General features: G+C 45.8%; 2 protein-coding genes across 3 annotated transcripts; both read left to right on the top strand.

Annotated features, from left to right (window-relative positions):
• The first annotated feature begins 207 nt into the window (after nucleotides 1-207).
• On the top strand, nucleotides 208-8834 carry ssh1b (slingshot protein phosphatase 1b). Its single transcript, XM_086135665.1, has 15 exons — nucleotides 208-567; nucleotides 1515-1552; nucleotides 1939-2039; nucleotides 2124-2188; nucleotides 2741-2862; nucleotides 2944-3006; nucleotides 3558-3623; nucleotides 3873-4067; nucleotides 4188-4281; nucleotides 4352-4480; nucleotides 4598-4644; nucleotides 5060-5206; nucleotides 5512-5712; nucleotides 6098-6692; nucleotides 7506-8834. The coding sequence occupies exons 1-15, from the start codon at nucleotides 499-501 to the stop codon at nucleotides 7890-7892; spliced, it is 2319 nt and encodes a 772-aa protein (XP_085991791.1). The 5' UTR covers nucleotides 208-498; the 3' UTR covers nucleotides 7893-8834.
• Nucleotides 8835-11324: 2490 nt separating this feature from the next.
• On the top strand, nucleotides 11325-22638 carry coro1cb (coronin, actin binding protein, 1Cb). 2 transcript variants are annotated; one of them, XM_086134540.1, is made up of 11 exons: nucleotides 11325-13260; nucleotides 15803-16002; nucleotides 16645-16767; nucleotides 16893-17022; nucleotides 17583-17764; nucleotides 18548-18667; nucleotides 20163-20267; nucleotides 20348-20493; nucleotides 20669-20726; nucleotides 20875-21138; nucleotides 21790-22638. In XM_086134540.1, the coding sequence occupies exons 1-11, from the start codon at nucleotides 11358-11360 to the stop codon at nucleotides 21910-21912; spliced, it is 3354 nt and encodes a 1117-aa protein (XP_085990666.1). In that variant the 5' UTR covers nucleotides 11325-11357; the 3' UTR covers nucleotides 21913-22638. The 2 variants fall into 2 exon arrangements, with proteins under 2 accessions (XP_085990666.1, XP_085990665.1); XM_086134539.1 differs by lacking the exon at nucleotides 11325-13260 and adding an exon at nucleotides 13578-13922.
• The last annotated feature ends 58 nt before the right edge of the window (nucleotides 22639-22696 follow it).

Genomic DNA, 22696 nt, shown 5'->3' with positions numbered 1-22696 from the left:
TATATATATATATACAGTATATATAGAATAAAAAGGAAACGTAAAGACTAATTGTTGTCCTGTTGGGTATTAGATTTTTGAAATATTATTTCAAGCACCATCTTTATTTTTTTCCCCCTTCTCCATTTATTTTGATGGTATTTGGTCCGAGTCTGTCCAGTCACCTTGACAACATTGGCCCAATGACAGCGCACACGCGAACTAGGCCAGCCAATCAGAGGCGACCCCCACAAAGCTGCGCATCGCGCGCACATGCACGCACGCGGGCACGTATATTCTGTTTGTCTCTCGCCATCCATGCGCACGCGAGTGACATGAGGAGCGTCACTATCATGCTTGTGTTCCTTGTCCGAGTTGTGCAGGGAGCGCTGATCGAGCAGCAGCCCCCCCAGGTGCCGGGTTGCGCGGCCTGACTCGGCGTTTTCTCCCCGGTGACAGCGGAGGCCAACTCGGCGCATCTTCCCACATCCTCCTCCTCCTCTTCGCCTCCCTCCCGCCATGGCCCTGGTGACTCTGCATCGCTGCCCCAGCCCGGGTGCAGCATCCTCGGCCAGCAGTGCGGTGGAGGTACGGAGACATACATGGAACTAAAATAAATGTGATTTCATAAATAAGGCGTGGGCCGGTGGGGAGGGAAGAGTAGAGGCAGTCGCTTTGGCTTGAGTCAGCACAGCAACAAAGTCCTCCTTTGGTCACTTTATGAGGCACACTTGTCCGTATAAAAGCGACGAGGATCAGTTTTGTTTTGCTGAAAGGTGTTCCTTATATTTGGGCAAAATTTTAGGAACACCCCTCACAAAATCATGTCCATGGGTTTGAATGGGAGTGAGTGAATGTTTGGTTTGTTCAGCCTTCGAGCAGCAGAGGACAGCATATCCCCACAAAGTGACTACTGTAACTTGCTTTGAGCATGAAACTTTTTTTTCCTGCTACTTTACCTCCCACCAGGTTTTTTTTAACCTCTTTTGTTTATGGAATATGTATATGGAATGTTCCTTTGCGCTTGAAGATTTTTTTAGGTTTTTGAAAAAAAAGAAACCACGCTTACCATACTTTTAAGTGCCGATACTCCCCTTTTTCGACTGTTGCCAGGTAAATTAGGCAGTGTGTAGCTACAGATCATTGTGACTTAATTCATTGCTCAATTAATTATTCATGTACTGTCGATAGGAAGTAAATAATAACAAAAATGCATTTTTTAATATTCTAAGTTGTAAATGTCCGACTCACCACCCCAATGCTCGCCAACTTCAAAATAAAAGGCTCCTGTGGCTATTGTTTTGGCGTCAATGTACAGTATTTTTCGGAAACCTTTATTTTGAAGTTAGCCTTTTCCATGGCAGCGTATTACGTTCTGAGAATGTTTGCATCTACCCTCGACTGGTCGCCAGCTAACTGCACCAAAACAATTCGTCACTCAGAATGAATATCTTTGGTTCGCCTCTTCAGGATTTATCCTCAATGTGATGTATTCAATTTTTCAAAGCTTTGCCTTGTTTTTTTTCCTCTTCCAGGACTTTGGAAGCGATGAGGATCGCAAAAATAATCAATGGTGGGTTTGTCCTCTTTTTGATGTACATATGATTTTTGATGGTGTCACCCACTTCTCTTGCATTAAGTCATTTTTACCTAACAGAAGACTCTGCATCGTCTTTAAATGCGGCTGCTTTTTTTGTCTCTACGTGATAAGTGCCCTGCAAACGACTGCAACCAGTCCAGGCTTGTACCCCGCTTCTCTCGCCAAAAGACTCTTAAGTCCGTCATCCGTGGAAATGGGAGTGTAAATACGCATTTGTCTCACGTACCCTGCGTACATGTAAATATTTTTTTAGAAGCTAAATCTGCACTTGTCTACCTTTCTGTTACTCTTCCAGTACCTGTGTGTCATGACAATCTATGTTGTGGCATGACCAATCCTGTCTTGTGTGTCGTTGTCAGCCTCAGCGAGAGCTTCTTCATGGTGAAGGGAGCCGGCCTCTTCCTCCAGCAGGGCAGCAGCACAGAGCCACCCGACATGCCCACCCAGCGCAAACACGCAGGTTCGCCCAAACTTACAACAAAAAAAACCTGGGGAAAATAAAATCAAGTCCACGTTGGCAACGTGTTTGTGTTTTCTTTTACAGGCGACTTGCCTCAACACCTGCAGGTCATGTTTAAGATACTCCGCTCGGAAGATCGCATTAAGATGGTACATATTTAATTTTTCTTAAGTTTTCATCAAGCTTTTGCAAAACAAGTGTGAATCGTAATGCTAATGAAAAAGATGGTTGCAGTCAGTCAAGTTTGTTTTGGTCTCTTATGAAATTTTATCTTAGTTTTTGTATTATTAGATTATAATATGTATTTTGACCATCGACGTGTAATTTACTTGCCAGACCGATACTGGTACGAGAACTCAACTCTTCAGAACTGTGTGATATTAAGTAACCGATACCACTTGTACTCTTGATGCATAAAATTCCTTTTAAACTAATGTCAGATCATTTTCATGAAAGACATTTTGTTTATTTCTGGGAAAAGGGAGAGCAGTCACTCTGCAAAAGAGAATTAAGTTCACAATGGGTGAATTTTTTATTGCCTATATCCAATGCAGCAAATATGCAGTATATCATAATACTTTTAATATAATGATGTTAAATGATGTAAATAATTGACTATAACCAAAATTATATATTTTAGGCTTAAGCATCTCACGTCTGTAGTTAACTAAATCCTGAAATGACTTCCTGGTGTTTGTCAGGCGGTGAGACTGGAGAGCGGCTGGTCGGAGCGTGTGCGATACATGCTGGTGGTGTATACAAGCGGCCATCAGGACACGGAGGAGAACGTCATCCTCGGGGTGGACTTGGCCCACCGAGACAGGTTGACCATCTCTACTATAAGCGTGTCATCCAATTCTTACTTTTTTTTTTTTTAATCATGGCCATGCCCCTCTCGAAAAAGCTGCTCCATCGGGATGGTGCTGCCACTGTGGAGCGATACCAACATACACTTGGATGGAGATGGGTAAGATGAGCTTTATACTTACAACTAGGCTGAACCTGGTTTTGTTATTTCCATTTTTGTTTGTTTGTTTGGGTTTGTTTTTTTTTTGCTGTTCGTTTTTTTTTTAAACTTCTCAAACCCTTGACTGGGAATTTACTGACCTCCAGTGGCGAAGCAGTGAATTACCAATATTATTATTTTTATTTTTATGGTGGGGGGGCGGCGTGAGAGGAGTTGTTGACGTAGTCACATTGTGTTTGGGTGTACAGGTTAATTTTACTGACCTCCAGTGGCGATGCAATGAATTACCACTATTATTATTTAGATATTTTGGAGTTGTTGTTGACGTCGTCACATTGTGTTTGTTTCGAGCATTAACCTGCTAACATGGTGTGCGCGTAAAAAGCTGTAGGAAAGTTCCACGGGTCCTAAACGTTCACCCCAGTCAGCCCCCCCCCCATGCAACTACATTGTGTGGTCATGTTTGCGTGTACGTCCCACAACTGTTCTCCTTGTCATCTTTTTCTTCTTATACTTTATCTTGTTCTTCGTGATGTTTTTCCATTTTGCAGAGGCTTCAGTGTGAAGACGGCGGGGCGCTCTCATGCCTTCAAGCCCGTGTCCGTGCAGGCCATGTGGTGAGTTGTCACAGGTGCCATAAGTACCGATACTTGGTCCAATTTCAATTCATCCTTATATGCAGTATGATTAGATAGATATCTACATTCCTATTTATAAAATAACGTTTTTTTTCCGCTGCATCGGATGCTATATCCAATATATTTCCCGACTTTGGGATCGATCTTCTTCTGTCCATCCCACCTTACAGTATATTATTCGATTTATATATCAATCTCAGGTTATTGTTGCCCCCCTGTGCTGCTTAGGTTCGCCCTTCAGGTGGTGCACAAGGCGTGCGAGGTGTCTCGCCGCTTCAGCTACTTCCCCGGCGGCCCGTCCTTCGCATGGATGGCGTTCTACGAAAGCCGCATGTCGTCCGAGCAGAGCTGCGTCAACGAGTGGAACGCCATGACAGACCTGGAGAGCACTCGCCCCGACTCACCTGCCATCTTTGGGGACCAGTGAGTCCAAAGTCTTTTGTCTTCTGCGTATGGGCATACGTCGACATATGACTTATGTTACTTATTAGCACAGGCGGGTGAATCGGGTCACATGATTTTCTGATGTGTCCCCTCCCATAGGCCAACTGAAAGGGAGCGAACGGAGAGTCTAATTAAAGCCAAGCTACGTGGCATCATGATGTTCCAAGACTTGGAGAATATCACTTCCAAGGAGGTGTGTCCCAACAAGAGGCCATCACGCTACATACAATTACTCCAACTTTTTGTTTGTTTGCTGGGGCCAGATCCGCAACGAGCTGGAGCAACACATGAGCTGCAACCTGAAAAAATTTAAGGAGTTCATCGACAACGAAATGCTGCTCATCCTGGGTCAGATGGACAAGGCCACGCCCATCTTTGACCACGTCTACTTGGTGAGCCACCACCGACTTTATACTAATTCAGCCTACCGTGACATGACAGTAACCCGACTGCAATACGATACACACAAACTGTCAAGGATTTAAATGACAATATTTCTGGTCCTGTAGGGCTCGGAATGGAACGCTTCCAACCTAGAGGAACTTCGTGATTGTGGGTGAGATGAGTCATATCAATATGCCAAAGAATGCTTCCCGATAGGCTGATCACGCCATATATGGTCATGGCAATCGAAAATGAACTTGAGCGAAATTTCATGTTTTCAAGGACGATCGTACAGGGTTTTAAAATGCAGCATGTTTACAAGAAAAATTACGGGGTCTTATAATAATAATAATAATAATACATTTTATTTATAAGCGCCTTTCAAGACACCCAAGGACACTTTACAATAACAAAAAACACAAAACAATACGGGTCTTCCGCCCTCTTTACTCTAAAATCCAGTGCAACCAACTGCCTTCAGACAGATTTTAGATGACATTTTTATTGTGCAGAATCAAGAGTGAAAGCGGCCTAAGAATTACACAGAATAAAAGAGAAGATTGAATTTTTGGCTTGTTGTTTTTCAGCGTCGGCTACATCCTGAACGTGACGAGAGAGGTTGACAACTTCTTCCCGGGCATCTTTTCCTATCACAACGTACGCATTTACGACGAGGACGCCAGCGACCTGCTGGCCCACTGGAACGACACCTACAACTTTATTGTCAAAGCCAGGTGAGGCCATTTACGATTGGGACTTCATGTTTTTGCACTCGGAGGAATATGCGCTCATCAGACACTACATTAGCTACCTAAAAGCCAAATACCCTTTCAGGTGACAGCGGTTACTACAGTGGACAGCTCATCATGTGATCAGGTTACAGGGTGCCTGAAATGGTTACAGCAGATGACAACAGAAAAATCTAAAATGTGAAAAAAAAAATCCAATTTGGGTTGTAAATATAGGTCAGTGTGAGACTCCCGTGCTGATGACGTTCCACGGGATTCTCAGCGTGTTTTTTACCCCCCACGCCCTACAGGAAGAACAGCTCCAAGTGCCTGGTGCACTGCAAGATGGGCGTCAGCCGCTCGGCCTCCACGGTGATGGCATACGCCATGAAGGAGTACGGATGGCCCCTGGAGAAAGCTTACAACTTTGTCAAGCAGAAGCGCAGCGTCGCTCAGCCCAACGCCGGATTCATGAGGCAGCTGGCGGAATACCAGGGCATCTTGGATGCCAGGTAACGCACATACAATCACGCACGGGATGCGTTCCAGACCCCTGCGCTATAGGGGAAAATTTGCGCTGAAGAGCAACCATATATATATACAGTATTTTTAAAAAGTTTCAAGCAAAACATAGAAACAAATATCCGCTAGCATACTGCTAACATTGTAATGCGAAATGCCACAGGCGGCTAACGGTGTGACAGCAATTCCAATTTATCAAACAACTACTAGAGCACACCAAAAAATTCTACCTCGTGACACGCATCATCATCGCTCAAGATAATCTTTACAGACATCCTTTACAGAAAATGCTTAAATGTGTTCTGTTTTAGGTATGCGTGTCGTTGATTCTCAATTATCCGTGTCGATCCATTTCCGTGCCCTTTTTTTAAAAAGCAACCAGCATTACAACAAGCTGTGGAGACCCGGCGTGGAGGAGGAAGTCTCGGACGATTTGCCAGCCTCAAGCGAGTGCTCAGAGCGCAATGAGGACAAAGAAGAGGCCTGGGGGGTCTGCGGGGCGTCTCCCTGCCTGGGTCTGGAGATGGAGCCCCTGGACTCTCTCAACTACAACTACTACTTTCGACGGTTGTCTGACTCGGCGCTGGACAGCGAGCCCTCCACGCCAGTCCGAGGCCCCCCCCTGCTGGGCATGGAAAGGGTCTTCATCGAGATTGAGGACGTGGAGCGAGACGCCCTCCTGGAGGACGAGGGCTTCCCCGTGGCCCACCTGGCGTTGCCAAGTGGCGGCGGCGGGGGGACGGGGGCGCAGACGTGTGGGCGTCTGGATCCCCTGGAGGACATGAGGCTGAGGCTGGAGTTCAGCACACTGGAGGAGGAAGACGAGGAGGAAGCCAAGAAGGAGGAGGCCGAGATGGCCGCCTTGGAGGGGAAGAAGCACGCGGAGGAAAGCCGTCTCGGTCTGGCCAACTTGAACACCAACAACAGCAACCGGCTGGCCGCCAAGCGAAGCTGCCCGGCTGCGTTTGACGTGAGTAGAGTCGAATCGCGAAAACCATGAATCATTGACACCCACCCTACGTGGGGTTTGTAATTGTCGGATGCCATAAGATGGCGGCCAAGCGCTTAAAAACAAGATGATCATAAAGCATCAACACCATGTATCTAGCATGTGCAGTCGTGAGCCCATGTTACATAAGCGACTATTCAGTTGTGAAATTACTACACACAAAGAAACCATCGCTCAGCAAGACTCAGCAATGCTGTTAGCTAGCACCTTAGCCTAAATGATCCATTAGCACAAGTTGACGTGACATCACACATGTTCCAACTTGAGGAACACCAAGGGTGACGATTGGGACTTTTTGAGGGGGCAAAAGCTTTGGGATTGCCGTAGACGGCCCACAAACGCACATGACTTCAACAAAGGTCTTTGGCACCGCGATTCCACAAGAAACCAGCAAAGTGATACTTTTGTCCAAATGAAGTTGTTAGTGTTGGTCACACAAAATCAGCGAATAATGCAGGCCCGGTTGAAAAGAGAAATCCATGAATAGGCAAATACTGAACATGCAAGGTATAATTGTTCCGGAGTAGGGATTTAGGAATAATTCTGAATACAGTCACAGTGTCATTTTTTTTAAATTTCTCAAATTTCCCGCAACTCTGTTTTTGCTAGAATTGAAGTATCAATTGTTTTTGTGGGTTCAAAATCTGCCTCACAAAATTTTTTTTCTCAAATTTAGGATAAACTCTAATGTTCACGTTTTCAACATTTCAACACTTTTAGTATTATCGATGACATTGTCGTCTTATCGAGTCTTTTACCATTTTCTCCTTGCAGGACAGTGCTAGCACGGGCAACCCTTTAAAAGTCAAACCCTCCTACCAGTCCTGCAAAGATTGCTGCCTTCGTCTACCGCAGGGTCGGCGCTGCGACCGCCCGTCCGGGACGCGCTCCCACCGCCTCAACCCCTCTCACCCTACTCGACACTGCACCCTCCCCACCATCTGCATCGACCCCCCCGGGACCATTTTCATTTCACAGTCTCTACCGGATCCTTCCCCGCCGGTCTCGGCCCAGTCCTGCTCTTCCGCCGAGGTCCCACTTCTATGCCAGAAACTGGTCTCGCCCATGAGTTGTGAAGACCCCACACATGCTTGCAACTCGGCAGACGTAGAAGTTATGGACGAACCAGAGGTCAAAGGACAGAGCAGTTCTCAGGCTTAGTCGGAAATTGAGTGAATCAAAACAAGACGCATTAAAAAAAGTCTTAAGGACCTGTGAAATCAACCCCAAAACATAAATTCAACAAGAATTTAGCAATTTGGGTTTGAAGTGGCAAATTGAGTCTTTGGTGCATCCTAGAAAATTTGTAAAAATACTCCGTTGACACCATTTTCACCAAATGACACGACTGGGTGGACGTTTCTTTCATAAGAGGACGCATGAAAGGAGCAAATCGTTGTACTTTCACCGTCTCCTATTTATGAATTTTCCCTAATGACACCCTGTTGGAAGCGGGTAAATTACACAAATGGCTTTTGTTGTTGCTCTAATTCATCTGATTTGGATGTAACTTGGCATTTAAGTTCCTTTTGAGGATCTTGGGACCCCCCCCCCCCCCCTCCAAAAAACAGCTCCGTCACAGCTTTCTTGTTTTTGTTGAACTGTAGCCTCTCCAAAGACATTGTTTACAGTGTTTGTTTGGCTGAAGTTCCTGTTTTTGGTGTGCTCACACTCTTACATTCACTCTTTCTCACACACACACACACAGATGCCTACACAATGGGTCAAATCCAGAGTAAAGGCAAAACCAAATTATTGAAATCTAACTAGTGGAGCAAGCTGGCAGCTCCTTGGGATCCAGTTAACATTAGCTAAGGTACAAGAGGAAGTATTGCAGTTTATCTAGATATCTAATTCAAGGAAAATCCACACACAAAATGTCCCTCATGGTGGTTAAAGAACACGCAGTTAGTGCGCAATCTGATAAAAGTCTGCTCCCAAAAATGAATGACGGTCAAATGCACCCTACCAACCTTCAGTACTGTAACGTTGCTAATTGTTTCACTGGACTTTATTTTACAGTCTTCGGTTTATTTTGAAAATAAAAGCATGGAAAGTGTGACACCCCCACCTCACAAAAAATAAATAACAGCCGCATCTCTTCTTGTGCCTCCCCCGTGAGACTCTTAATTAAGTTATTCACTTTAAGACGCTTTAGAGGAAAACAGCCAGAAAGAGCGTCACGTTTGGGTTTTTTTCAGGCGATTTGCACAGTAAGTATTCCCGAAATTCCCATTGCTTATATTTAGCATTTTTGTACCTGGTATATTTACATACAGTACGTGTCATGTGTTGTTCCGACTGAATATGTTAATTTAAACACGTTTCATCGAAGACAATTGAAACGGAAATGGAAAATCTTCAACGTTTACCGTGTCCGACGCTACAATTTACCGTCTATTCTAGAAACGATGATGTAAAAAAAGTAAAAATTAAAAAAACGTTAAAACTACAACTGTGTAACCCTTCTCAAATTGCCTACTCTTTATACATTTTAATGACATTTCTACCCCGCTTTCACCCTCTGTGTCCGTGCTAGGTCGATCCTATGGGGAAGTGTTCACAAATGTCAAAATAAATGTTTAATATTCACTAAAAAGAATTTAAAAATAAATAAATAAATAAAAATGCAAAGCAGGGTAATAGGTTGTGCGCTCCAAGTCACAAGTCTTCGATAAAACGCTGTGCTAGCAGCTGATCGAGAGAAAACAAAGCAGGCGGGGAACTAGTCTCCCTTCGCTAGAATAGACATGCGGTGTACAATCTGTGGTTGAAAACAAGACCAAAAAAAAACTGATGTCAGGAAATAAACGTTAGCGGCACTTAAGTAACATGTCAACATTCGTATTTTGTTCAACAAGTTCAAAACTAATGTTGGGAAGGCTCTGATGGCACACAAGTACATGATAACATTAATAGATAACAAATATGACATCGTTTCGTCCATCGTATTAAATGTTCCACGCTCCTCTAATGGAACAGATTTATGCAATATTTTAATGGTTGACTGTAGTTTAGATTTACAGCGGGTGTTTTGATTGTGTTTATTTGGACAAACGTTTGTGTGTATACATCACCAGTCGGATGGTTACATTGTATTTGTGCAGAACATATTTTAATCCGTATCAGATTTTTAAAAAGGGACGGATTCTGATCAGAAGATGCTCAATTCTCTTCTGTTTATTTTTTTTCCTCACGCCGCCATGACGCATATCATGATTTCACAATATTATTATTCTGTCATTTGAACCATAAATGGTGAATCCAGCCTAAAATGGTTGCTTCCGATTGGCGCTCATTTAGGTTTGATGGCGGTTTGATGAGACTTTAGGAGCAGATTTTCTAAAAAAAAAAAAAATTAATTAAAAAAAATCACTGTATTTCTTCCTTTCCATTTGCAAAAGTACTTGATGAATATTGAATTGAATACAACTTTATTGTCACCATGCAGCGCAGATGAAATTTCAATTTCAATGAGTCAGCACAATTGATACGTGTCATTCTCTAAAGTTTAGTGATGACTGTTTTGTGTTTAGCCACCCTCCATTTCAAAATCCAACCTGTTGTTTTGCATATGTAGCGTTTGCTTCCACGCCTGAAAATAACCATTACGTCCTCTACGTGGCATTTAACTCAGCTGATCTTTATCCCCGCCGTTTTGCAATAATCTCTCCTATCCTTCACCATCCATCATCCGTCAAACCCCAAACAAACGGTTGAGGGCAGGCGTCAAGCCACCTGTGACTCGAGCCGTGAATTCTGGTTGACCTTTGCATGGGACGGCGTAACCAAAACAATCGACGGAACAAACAAAGGCCGGCGTCCAAAGCGGCACAGGTGGCAAATTTCGTCACACTCTATGGAACTACAGATACTTGTACGTGTGTGTGTGTGTGTATATGTGTGTTCCTTTTTTTTCCACTTTAAAAACTCCGCAAGATCTCAATGAATCAGTCGATAAGATCTCCGCCGTGGTTGACTTTGCCGATTTTCATTTGCCTTTTACATTTTTTAATGTGATGTAATCCGAGAAAGTCGTAAAAAGTTACGAGGATATTTTGAAAAAGTAATCAGCATTAAGTACAGATGTCTGTGTTTAAATGTAAGGAGTCAAAGTAAAAATCCGACAGAAAAATGAATACTCTGGAAAAGTACGGCCAACCAGAAAAATCTACTTAAGTATTAGTACTTCCCGCCCCACCGCATACGACTTCACATTGCAATGTGATGCCTCCGAAGGGACACCTGAACCGCTCCAGAAGGTTGCGATGCTTCTCAAAGTGCTTTTCCCATAAATCGGACTTCCCCTAAATTTCCAAGTGACCTTGTCAACCGGCTCTTATCTCACGTGTCCAGTTGCCTTTATTGGCCTCCTGACTCACTGGCTGCATGCGAGCTGCCTAATTATAGCCGGCAGCGCATTCCTGCCACGCGGAATGGCAGAAGATAGATAGGAAGTCCTTCGGGAGGGTGTGAGGAATACACCAAAATAGAGGAGAGGGGTTTCAGGAATGGTTTAAAGATAGACGGCGATGCCTGTTATGTGATTTCACTCTTGTTACGCCACTATTAATACATCCGCCGCCTGTGTCTTCGACTGGTGTGTTTCTGACAGGACTGCAACCGATGGGTCAGAAGGTGGACAAGATGCAAGACAAGGACGAGGAGTCGTCGGATGGCCGGGGGCAAAACGGGGAGGCAAGAAGCCTGGAGGGTGAAGGAGGTTCCCCCTGGTCAGAGCGGACAGAGAAGCATATGGATCGCCAAATTGAGCAGCCAATCAGGCATCTGGGCGTGAGGGATGGACCTGTGACTACAACGGAAGAGGCGGTGGGTGGGCAGAGGGAGGGTCGGCATGACACTGGTACAGCTGAGGACTCAAAATGTGGTCTGAACTCCAGCGAGACCGGACAAACTTTGGAGCCTCAGAAAAGGGCCGTAGCCCGTAAAACGTCTGCGGCGATGGAGGCCGGCGGAAATGGATCGGACAGAAGAGATACATGCGAACTTCCAAACGAGCAGGACTTTGTGCTTCTAGAACAAGATGACGCTCGTGTGTCGCCTGCTGGAGGAAGCGCCAACTGTTTCAGCCGCGAGACCAAAACACAAGCCGATCGTCAATCAGCCGTCGGGAATGGAGTCAAGGTAGATGCCACGCAACCATCCGTGGGAGGCCTGCCGGAGAGGATTCTGGGTCAACGTTTGGTGGACGTGACAGATGGCGGACAGAGTCATACTGAGACAAGGGGGAGAGGCGACATGCAGCACGTGGGAGCAACAGACCACAACGAGGCGGCAAAGACGGCGTTAAAGACGGATGTTGACAGAGTTCGGGAGGCAGACCGGTGGAGTTGTGAAACCTCCTCGGAGATGTTGGGCAATCTAGGGTCGGTACACAAAACCCAAGGGGACGTTGTTGGGACGCATCAGGACAGGTTTGCCGGTGCAGTCTCGGAGAGGGTGAAAGCAGTCACGGGAGGGGCTAGCCAAACCTTTTCCAGAGAGTCTACCTGCGAAACCCAGATACCTTGTTCAAGACAGTCTCTGGACCTGAGCGATTCTATTCGTTGTAGCCCGAAAGGCTGTGAAGGTAGGTCACATTTTGCACAGCTTACAAAAGAGGCAGATCCGCTTTGTTTTTCTGCGGCGGTCACCCCCCCACCTTTAACTCATCTCATGTCCGAGAAACAATTACCAAGTGTCCAGATGTTACCGGATGTCACAGCAGAGGAGAAGCCAAAAGCCAAAGGTCCACCTCCACCAGTTCCCAAAAAACCCAAAAACCCATTCATCAAGCTCAAAACGGCTCAGATAATGTCTGGTGAGAGACGAGGCAAAGATCACCTCCGTTCTGAAGAAAAGGGGAGAAGGAGACACACTGTCGATGTTCACAAGGGCTTTCTAAATAGCGGGCCGACCAATCAGGACATGTGCGCGTCGTGGGACGAGAGGAGCGACTACGGGAGTCGATCCGACAGGCATCGCCTGTCGGTGGAAATCAGTCCTTGGGAGCGTTTGCCGCTGGACCGCCTGGACAATGAGTACAGAGAATTGGTCGACTTTGACTACTGCGCCCGAGTAGCGCAATTGTCTCCGGATGAGAATCCCGTGGACTTGGACATGTTGCAGAGGAGAGTATTCCTGGAAAGACGGAATCGATATAAAAAAGTCTCACCGCCGCCACCGGTTGCGAAAAAGCCCCGAAATCCGTTTGTCTCAGAGGTCGAGTTAGACCACGAAACCCAACAGCCTTTGAGACGAGCGCTTCTACCTGAAAGGACAAACCCACTGGACAATGCTACCGACCGCAAACCGAATCGAGACGCAGATTCCTACAAGCCAGTGTCAGAACTGGTCAAGGAAACTAGAAACAGAAGTCAGGACTGGGATAGACCGGAAGGGGCCAAAACCGAGGCGAGAGTAGCAGTGCAGAACTCGGGCGTCAAGGTATCCCAGATGAAGAATGCCTTTGATGTCCCAAAGAAATCCAAAGAGAGGCCGCAAGAAAGCCACCCGTCTCCAAAGAAAGGTAGGATGTTCTCCTCCAGGTGTCGTCACCTAGAAAACCTGACTGGCAAACAGTCCGTGGTGTCGGGTGCTTCTTGTCTGCTCTCAGCTAGGATAGGCCCTAGTTGCCCATGACCCAGATGACCATAAGTGGTATGGATAATGGTTATGTGCTTTATATTTGACAATGACAGATGTGTTCTTCTATTGATCCAGTTGTCCCTACATATCTTTTGATCTAGTTTCCCTCAGCATCCACCCATCTTCCTCCCCGAAGCCACCACCCTCTTCCCGGCTTTGGCTTTCCCCCTCCCCTCTCGTCTCCATTCACACATTCGTGGCTAGCGGCTCCGTGTGCGCATGTGCAGTAGCCCATCGCCAAACCCCATTGAATGTAATAACCGTGCTTTTGGGGGGGGGGAAGAAGGACAAGCGACACTTTCATGCAGGTGATGAGAGCAAAGGGGATGCGAAATTCCACACCCAGCATCCTGACACACGGGCAATCATAAGACGAGGAAGGAGGGATTTTAAGGACAAATATCAGGCGTTTTGTGTGCGTGTGTGTGTGGAGACAAGGGATACTGGAGGAACGTCCTGCAGGATAAGGGCGCGCCTAAAAACTCCACACATTCATGTGTCGTGATTGACTGTCCTCGGGAAAGAGTTGCATCGATTCTGGAGGTAAGAACAGCAACGATGTGTGGTTTTTACTTTGCTTTGGAGCTTTTTTGGGGGGAGGGGGGTGTTTTACGTGTCGGTTGGGGGGCTCCGCAACACCCGTTAGCTCGTAGGCTGGGCTGGGCTGGGTGGAAATATCTGCACTTGCGTCAGCTGGCGGCGGTCCACCGCGGCTAGCAGCTAGGCGGCTAGGCTAGGCGAGGCTAGACCGCCAGATGCCCAACACAGGGGGCGGCAGCCCGACCGAAAATGTCGCACGTTTCTTTTTGTAGTTGACACACCAAAACATCACTCTCTCGCCTTGTCACTTATATTCAAATAACATAGCATTTGACGTGAAATGGCGATTTCTTGGTCCACGTCTGCTCCGGAAGGAACCAGCGAGCAGCTGCCAGTCGGTCGGACGGAGCGAAGCGGTTTACCGCTGGAGTACTTAACATGTCCAAAATCCGTATTTAACGTAATATTTCATCTTAATGGCACTAAATATTCTGATAAACGTGTTGAAGAACAACAAAATGTTTTGGGCAAGGATCTGGGTATCTTCCTCGACATCCACCCGACCCCGTTCAATAGGTTTTACGAGAATGTTAGCTTGGGTATGCTAGCCAGCTCGCTAATAAACACGTCCCGTGTAATTTAAACTGATTCACATACACACTACATGGTTTCTAACCGACCCCAGACAGGTTTAGCGTCCGTAAAGTGTAAGCAAAGCGATTAAAATGACGAACATGAGTCTCGCTTCGGTGGTGGCTAACGCTGTCGGCTAGCCACCATTGTTTTCATTAGCCCGGTGCAGATGTTGCCTCCATAATGCTTCACATCTGTTGGCAGAGACATTGTGTTAAAAAAAAAAAAAGTCAGAAGTAACAAGACGCACTGGAATTAAGTCAAACGTGGGGGATTAAAACATCCCAGATATTTGGATTTGTCCACACCAGTAATGGTGGTATTGTGTAATTGAGCCCCTTTGTCATAATGATTCATACCAGTAATTTTAATATCGGCAGAATTTGGGGATTTCTGTAGATCTGCATTACCGTATACCACACACTATCCTTGTCCTATCCCATCCTGTTCTGCCCTGTCCCATCTCTTCCTGTCCTGTTTACTACCCATTACATGCTTTCTTCACATGACATTGTACTCTGTGGCTCACTACCCCTGCCCTATTACATTTGTTTGATTTTTTTTCTGTGTCACCGTAATCAGTTAAAATTAGCTATGGTATCATGTGTCCAGTCATCTTAAATAATAAAGTGGCTGTCATAAACAACTGCGAGGGCCTGCACAAAGTAAACATCTCTCTCAACTCTGTGCAGTCACAGACAGAAGCCTCAGTCTGTGTTACTAAACACAAATATACAGTACACATTGACACTTGACGAGTGTACTCTGTATGCGGTGTGTAATGTGTCTTCTAACACTGATCAGGTACCTTCAACCAAGTGTTACGCTGATTTGTGAAAGCCACAACTTCCCTCTGTTGTAATCCTTGGCAAACATTCATTTTCCTAAATTGGTACAGGTGAATGATGAAATAAGACTTTTGTGGCAGCCGAAGGCCGCGAATAAATTCACCTTTTTTGACATTTGCTGTCAATGCAATTTCTATATTTGAACCTGAATAAGCACTGGAACAAAACATCCCATCTGCTTTCTATATGGTGGCCACAGCCTTGTTTTCGCATCTTAGTTGTTATTGTTGTTGTTTTTTTGTTTGTTTTTTAGTATGTGGCTCTCATTGGAAAATGTTTGGGCATTCCTACTTTCAAAAATTGGCATTGTACAGTAGAATCTATGAAAAAAAAAGTAGATTGTATACACATGGTGTCCATGTGCATCCACTGACGCTTGGTCTGTTGGGGACCCTTTTGCAGACATGTTGCGGCGAGTTGTGCGACAGAGCAAGTTCCGCCACGTCTTCGGCCAGGCGGTGAGAAACGACCAATGCTACGATGACATCCGCGTCTCCCGAGTCACATGGGATAGCTCCTTCTGCGCCGTCAACCCCAAGTTCGTCGCCATCATCATCGAGGCCAGTGGCGGCGGTGCCTTCCTGGTCCTGCCTTTGCACAAGGTCAGCAATTAAAAACCCAACCCAAGAAATGGACAGAGAATACAGTGAAGCCCCGATCATATCATATGGGTTTGTTAGCTTTTAGAACGCATGCTTATTCAATGCCAGAGCCATAAAAATGCAGATAATCAATGTCTGCAGTGTTGTGTTCCAGTTACACCAACGGACATTTGATACTCTCAATGGGGGAGGGGGACATAAAGTTTGATTACTGGGCTCATGATGCTTTCCGTGTCATCACTTGGACTTAATGAGCCGTGGCATCGCCATAATCTGAGGCGGCCTCATCGTTCACAGGCACAGCTGAATAAAATTCCTCTGGTTACAGTATGAATATGGATCGATAGGACTGTTTGACTGAGATAGATACTTTCCGGTTTTTATAATCAATCATTTGAGTCAATATGTTGAATGGTGTTCACTTCTTTCCACGTTATTGCATTTTTCACATTGGATTTAAAAAAAAAAACAATTGAATCAATGGGGAGTTGCCACTATATGACAAAGGAAAAACCACTCCGGGATCGTATAAATTCGTCGATTTAGCATTTGACAACACTTCTACCTTAATAATTGCTCAGTATGAGATCAATACCCAATCGACTTAATAATGAAGGCTCACTCCCCCGGTGTCTCTTGTAGACGGGGCGCATCGACAAAGTGTTCCCGACGGTGTGCGGACACACGGGTCCCGTGCTGGATATTGACTGGTGTCCTCACAATGACCTCGTCATAGCCAGCGGCTCCGAGGACTGCACCGTTATGGTAAGAACGCCCTTTTTGGTCTTGACTTAGTCGCATGATTTGTGCAATAAACATCTTCGTTTATCGTGAGCTGTCATCGTTTTCACATTAAGCTTTTCATTTATTATTATTTTTGTACGTTCCAGGTTTGGCAGATCCCAGAGAACGGCCTGGAGTCTCCCCTCTCTGAGGCCGTGGTGGTTCTGGAGGGTCACTCCAAGCGGGTGGGCATCGTGTCCTGGCACCCCACCGCTCGCAATGTTCTCCTCAGCGCCGGTATGCTTTTGTTTTTGCATTGTCTCATTTTGCTAGCTTTGCACAGCTGGGCTCTAAAGCCCCAAATAAACTCAGCCGTTTTATTTGGTCCCGTGTGGTAAAGAAGTAGTCGATTTTCACATCTTATCTGATTTTTTTTAAATGTGAGAGACTCCACGCATGAAACAAAATGCTTTCCAAAGCTCTTATCGTGGGTGGTGTACTTGAGATGAGAGCACACTGCGTGCCACAGGGCACGATTCTCAGCCCGAGCATTTTCTAAGTTTGTTTTCTGTACATTTACTATTGTTGGACCACAACCACTTTCCGAGCATCTTGAAGAGGAAAAATCACTTTGACAACACCCCACACCACGGGATAATCACTCAGGATGATCTTTTAGAGACATTCAACAATCAAACCTTGTTGACTTTAAACGGAAATGGGACAAAATGCGGCCCAATTATCCGTATGTCTGTTCTTTCGAGACATCTGATAATCGCACTTGTGCAGACTTCGATCAAAAGGTAGTAAATGACGACATTTGTCCTGATGAACAGTCTTTGTGTCCCCCGTTTTAGGGTGCGACAACCAGGTGGTCATCTGGAACGTAGGCACGGGGGAAGCGATGATCACCCTGGATGACATGCATCCTGACGTGATCTTTAGTGTCAGCTGGAGCCGCAACGGCAGCCTCCTGTGCACCGCCTGCAAGGACAAAAAGGTCCGCGTGGTGGACCCCCGCAAAAAGAAGATTGTGGCGGTGAGTGGAATGACAACCAATTCAACTGTCGGTGGGCGGGGGGCGTGTTCTGAAAACGTTAAACGTTTCATCGAAAGTAAAGGTGCTGTGCCCTCGATTATAGTTTTCTGGCTTGTTTCCATCTTCATTCCCTGTGGCCTGACTAAATGAAGCCCCTCTACTCACTTCGACACAGTTCAACGGCGGCAAAATGCCGCAAAATGATGACAAAGCACCCTTGCCTATTTTGCACTGGCATCGGTATCAAATCGTCTTAGAATCCTTTTCCCTCGAATTATTGAGTAATCGGATTGTGTTGCTTGACTGCAGTAACGACTCTCCGCCACTAGAGGGTGTTAATATGCTTTGAAACAGCGACGAATAACTCGAAAATAAGCTGTACAATGGCATTTTATGGAGACTGCAAATATCTGCAACCTGCCGTTAGAGAATCGAAAAAGTCTCCTTGATTTTAAAGTGTCACTCAATGAACACTAATATCATGGTCTCAGCCAATCAGAGAGTGAAAAGAGGGACCCTCCTTTGATTGGTTCCAGTCCCGATAGCCTTGGACGTTTTTTTTTTTTTTTTTTTTTAACTTTAGTGTACAGTCAACATGGCCGGCGACTCACTTGTTCGGATAAACACGTGGAGTTGCTCCTCCATGTCACGCATTCCCGTCAGGGTTCGTTCAAGGTCGCAGATGTTCGCCAAACGGTCGCCAGACGTTGGCCGACAGTTTTAAACAAAACCGGTTCCCCGCTATGCCTGCCTCAGTGTGACGAGTGCCTTTGTTGTTTTCAGGAGAAGGACAAAGCCCACGAGGGAGCTCGGCCAATGCGAGCAATCTTCCTAACAGACGGAAAGATCTTCACCACTGGATTCAGCCGCATGAGCGAGCGCCAGCTAGCATTATGGAAAACCGTAGGTCACCTTTCCTGGAATCTGATTCAGTCACTTTGGGCAGCTCCACTGGGGTGCGCCGTAGTGCAAAATGGAGCCTGCACTGTAGCACACCAATTGTTGGTATCCTTCTGTCAGAGCGGGTGGGCAAACTATGGCCTGAGGGCAGGCAGGGGCCACATTAATCCGACCCATCCTGCATTGACATTATTACAAAAAAAAAAAAAAAAATCTTTCAGTATTTGTTGCAGTAATTCAACCGGGAGGTTTCCCCACCAAAATAAGGTTCATTTAAATGTGTACTTCATTTTTTGATGTATTTTGTATTTATTTATCTCATTCAAAAAAATTGGTTTATTTATTGAAAAATGAATTTTTAAAAAAGGGAATAAATACATTGGAATAAATTTACATTGAGCAATTATTTTATAAAATTATTGATTAGTCACACAAATATCTTTAAATATAACATAAAATATATACGGTATATTATATAAATATATATATATATATATATATATATATATATATATATCCATCCATCCATCCATCCATTTTCCGAACCGCTTGATCCTCACTAGGGTCGCGGGGGGTGCTGGAGCCTATCCCAGCCGTCTTCGGGCAATAGGCGGGGGACACCCTGAATCAGTTGCCAGCCAATCGCAGGGCACACAAGGACGAACAACCATTCACGCCCACACTCACACCTAGGGACAATTTAGAGCGTCCAATCAGCCTGCCATGCATGTTTTTGGAATGTGGGAGGAAACCGGAGCACCCGGAGAAAACCCACGCAGGCCCGGGGAGAACATGCAAACTCCACACAGGGAGGCCGGAGCTGGAATCGAACCCGGTACCTCTGCACTGTGAAGCCGACGTGCTAACCACTGGACTACCGGGCCGCCCCTATATATATATATATATATATATATATATATATTCTAATAATTCGATTGTATTATGTAAAATAATACAATATTATTGACTGCAGTGGAAGTGTAGTGGCCAGCATGGGGTTCATATCGGAGACAGGATCATCTGCGCCCGCCCCCAAGCCCCCACCGACTTGGAGCCTTTGAAGTTGTCCAGTGCCGGATGAATGGGTGTGTGGTTTCAGGAAGCGCGTCCGGTAGACAAAGTGTGCGCCAAGCACATCCCAAGTCGCATAAGACCGAAATGGTCGCAAACCTTTTCAATGTTCTCAGTTTCAACACTTCTTCAGCCGTTATTGTCAAACATGTATGCAGTACTTTGAGAAACAATTTTCTGAATTCACGTTCCAGGGTCGTAAAATTTAGCCATCATCCATTCTCAGTACCGCGTTCTGTGAAAAAAATTACACGCGTCATTCATTTAACCCTTTGAGGGACAGCGGTTACGACAGTGGACAGCTTGTCATGTTCTCAGGTTTCAGGGTGCGTGAAAGGGTTAAAAAGCGTACCGATTGGTGAAAAGTAAATGTCAAAATGACATTTTTGTCAGCATGTTAGCTAAGTATACTAAATTGTGCCAGCAGGACAACATGGAAGAGCCCATTTGCGTTCAAGAGATGGATTCCAGCAACGGTGTCCTGCTCCCCTTCTTTGACCCCGACACCAGCATAGTCTACCTGTGTGGAAAGGTGAGCATCGGCTTGTCTTCTGTCCGCTGTCCTCCATCATCATCATCGCTCACGTTGCGGGCGCCGGCCCCTTTCCTCAGGGCGACAGCAGCATTCGGTACTTTGAGATCACGGACGAGGCTCCGTACGTCCACTACCTCAACACCTTCTCCACCAAGGAGCCGCAGAGGGGCATGGGCTACATGCCCAAGCGCGGACTCGATGTCAACAAATGTGAAATTGCCAGGTATGGACGCCCTTCGGGGCATTTTCACCATGTTTCTGGGGTGGATAGGGACTGGGCTCATAATTCACGCGGTTTAGAACTTCTTTGGGGAACAAAATGTACTCGATACCGTATCTTGACATGAACTGTGATAGAGTTGGCTTCACTGGATTGATTACAAATTTCCCCGTTTCAGGTTCTACAAATTACAGGAGAGAAAATGCGAGCCGGTCATCATGACTGTCCCTCGGAAGGTGAGGGAAAATTAATTTACTCAATTGCAGTGAGGTCCCACCATGTGTGACGTAGGCAATGTTTATTTATTTGGATAATTCCTTAAAAAATGCTTTTAACAAGAATATTATATTTGTGACTTACCCATTGAAACCTGCCGCCTGTTAGTCGGACCTGTTCCAGGACGACCTATACCCGGACACGGCGGGGCCTGACCCCGCCCTGGAAGCGGAGGAATGGTTCGCCGGCAAGAACGGAGGCCCGGTCCTCATCTCGCTCAAGGACGGCTACGTGCCCACTAAGAGCCGAGACCTCAAAGTGGTCAAAACCAACATCCTGGAGGGCAAAGTTCCCTCTGCCGCCGCCAAGGCCGAAAACGCCTCCAATGTCCAGAAGAACCTTTCATCTCATGCTCCCGCTCAGCCAGCAACAGTGAGTCAACGCTCGTTTTCAAATCGGTGTGTGTGTGCACATTGAATAGCCTTTTGGCCTGTCCAAGGGTGTAGACAGAAATCTTGCAGTGTGGGGGTGACACAAAACTTCAGTGAGGGGTCGCCATGCGTGTATCTGTCATTCTCTATTTTAGCATCCAAAGTCCTAGTTTCATGAAATAAAATTCACACATTGTCAAAAACAATGCTAGTCACACTCATAATCAAGCAGAAAGAAATCGAAGAATAACAAAGGGTGGCCTTGGCCACCCCTGTCCACCCTGTAACGCCGCCCCTGGCCTGCCTTATCTTAGCTCGCATGATGACCGAGGAAGCTTCGATTGCTGGTTAGCAGTTAGCACCAAGCTACTGTCATGTACAAAGCTCTCAAAGGGGAACGGGAACGGAAACGGGGGTTGGGAAAGACCAGTCGTGAGTGTACCCCTGTTCTCTCGCCAAAAGTCAGCTGGAATGGACTGTATACAACAGTCCATGATCAATTTTTGCTTTCTGTCTTTTGCTGACATCGGTAGTGTGGGCACCATAATTTGTGTGGTTGGAACAAATTGCAAAAGTGGCGAATCAGCACATATTTGGAGAAAGCGGGTGTCAGCTTTAAAGCCGGTCTTGTTTTGGGAATGTTTTGTTCCAGCAAAAGATGGAAGATAAACTGGAAGAGGTTCTCCGAGAGTTCAAGTCTCTGCGGGACCGCGTCATCCTCCAGGACCGGCGTATCGCCAGACTGGAAGAGCAGGTTTCCAAGGTTGCCATATAATCATCCCCCCTAAACCCCCTCACCCAAGTTCAAAAATGCCTCTCCCCTCCTCCTCCTCCTCGCTGGACCCAATTTGCCGTCGCCAGGCCAACATTCCAAGATGAACTTTTTCCTCCCTTTACCACACGTTGCTCCTTTTTTCTTTTCTCTCCGCGTTTAGACTCGCAGACGGAAAAGAAACAGTCTTACGTTTTTTTTTCAAAGTCATGTGACGTTTGTGTTCTCAAGTGTAGCATCAGTACTTCTTGTCATCTTCCGTGTTGCCAAATAAGACGTTATGAGTTAATCATGTGCAGTTTCATGCACATTTTTTTTTGCATTTCCTGTCCTGTTGTACATTCCAGGTAGATTTTTTTTTTTAAAGCAAATTTTCTTCCCCACCCCCAAAATCCAATCCCCGCTCGCCTTTTTGTCCATCAATGAATGTGGAAAAACTCCTTAAAATGTGTAAGAAATGTAACATTTGGGGGGGTTTCGCCAGGTGGGCGGCAGACTTGCATATCCGGTATAAAATGTCGTGTAAATTGTAGTGGTGCCTCTTGTCAGTGTGGAGGGTTTTTCAAGTATAAACAAAACAAAACAAAAAAAAAATGCCGCCATGTCAAGTGAATTTCGGGTGTTGGGAAGAGGAACCACTCACACCCCAGCTTGTGTTTCACGCCACCATCGCCGATGATAAGTTCTGTGCACATAATAAAGATTTTACACTCAAAAACTGACATGAAAGCTTTTGGGGGTTTTCCTGAAATGCCTCTCTCGCAAATTCTCTTGCTCTCTCATTTCT

The sequence above is a fragment of the Hippocampus guttulatus genome, chromosome 17 (genome assembly GCF_054856545.1).
Source record: "Hippocampus guttulatus isolate MCC_2025c chromosome 17, RoL_Hgut_1.0, whole genome shotgun sequence".
NCBI classification, from domain to species: domain Eukaryota; kingdom Metazoa; phylum Chordata; class Actinopteri; order Syngnathiformes; family Syngnathidae; genus Hippocampus; species Hippocampus guttulatus.
This window is presented reverse-complemented; position numbering and strand designations above follow the sequence as displayed.

Excerpts from the sequence above, each read along its gene's own strand:
- coro1cb (XM_086134540.1), top strand. The coding sequence starts at position 11,358 with ATGGGTCAGAAGGTGGACAAGATGCAAGACAAGGACGAGGAGTCGTCG. Across the intron at positions 17,023-17,582 it reads CAATGTTCTCCTCAGCGCCG|GGTGCGACAACCAGGTGGTC; the intron begins GTATGCTTTTGT and ends CCCCCGTTTTAG. Across the intron at positions 20,727-20,874 it reads TCATGACTGTCCCTCGGAAG|TCGGACCTGTTCCAGGACGA; the intron begins GTGAGGGAAAAT and ends GCCGCCTGTTAG.
- ssh1b (XM_086135665.1), top strand. The coding sequence starts at position 499 with ATGGCCCTGGTGACTCTGCATCGCTGCCCCAGCCCGGGTGCAGCATCC. Across the intron at positions 2,189-2,740 it reads CGGAAGATCGCATTAAGATG|GCGGTGAGACTGGAGAGCGG; the intron begins GTACATATTTAA and ends GGTGTTTGTCAG. Across the intron at positions 5,207-5,511 it reads AACTTTATTGTCAAAGCCAG|GAAGAACAGCTCCAAGTGCC; the intron begins GTGAGGCCATTT and ends CACGCCCTACAG.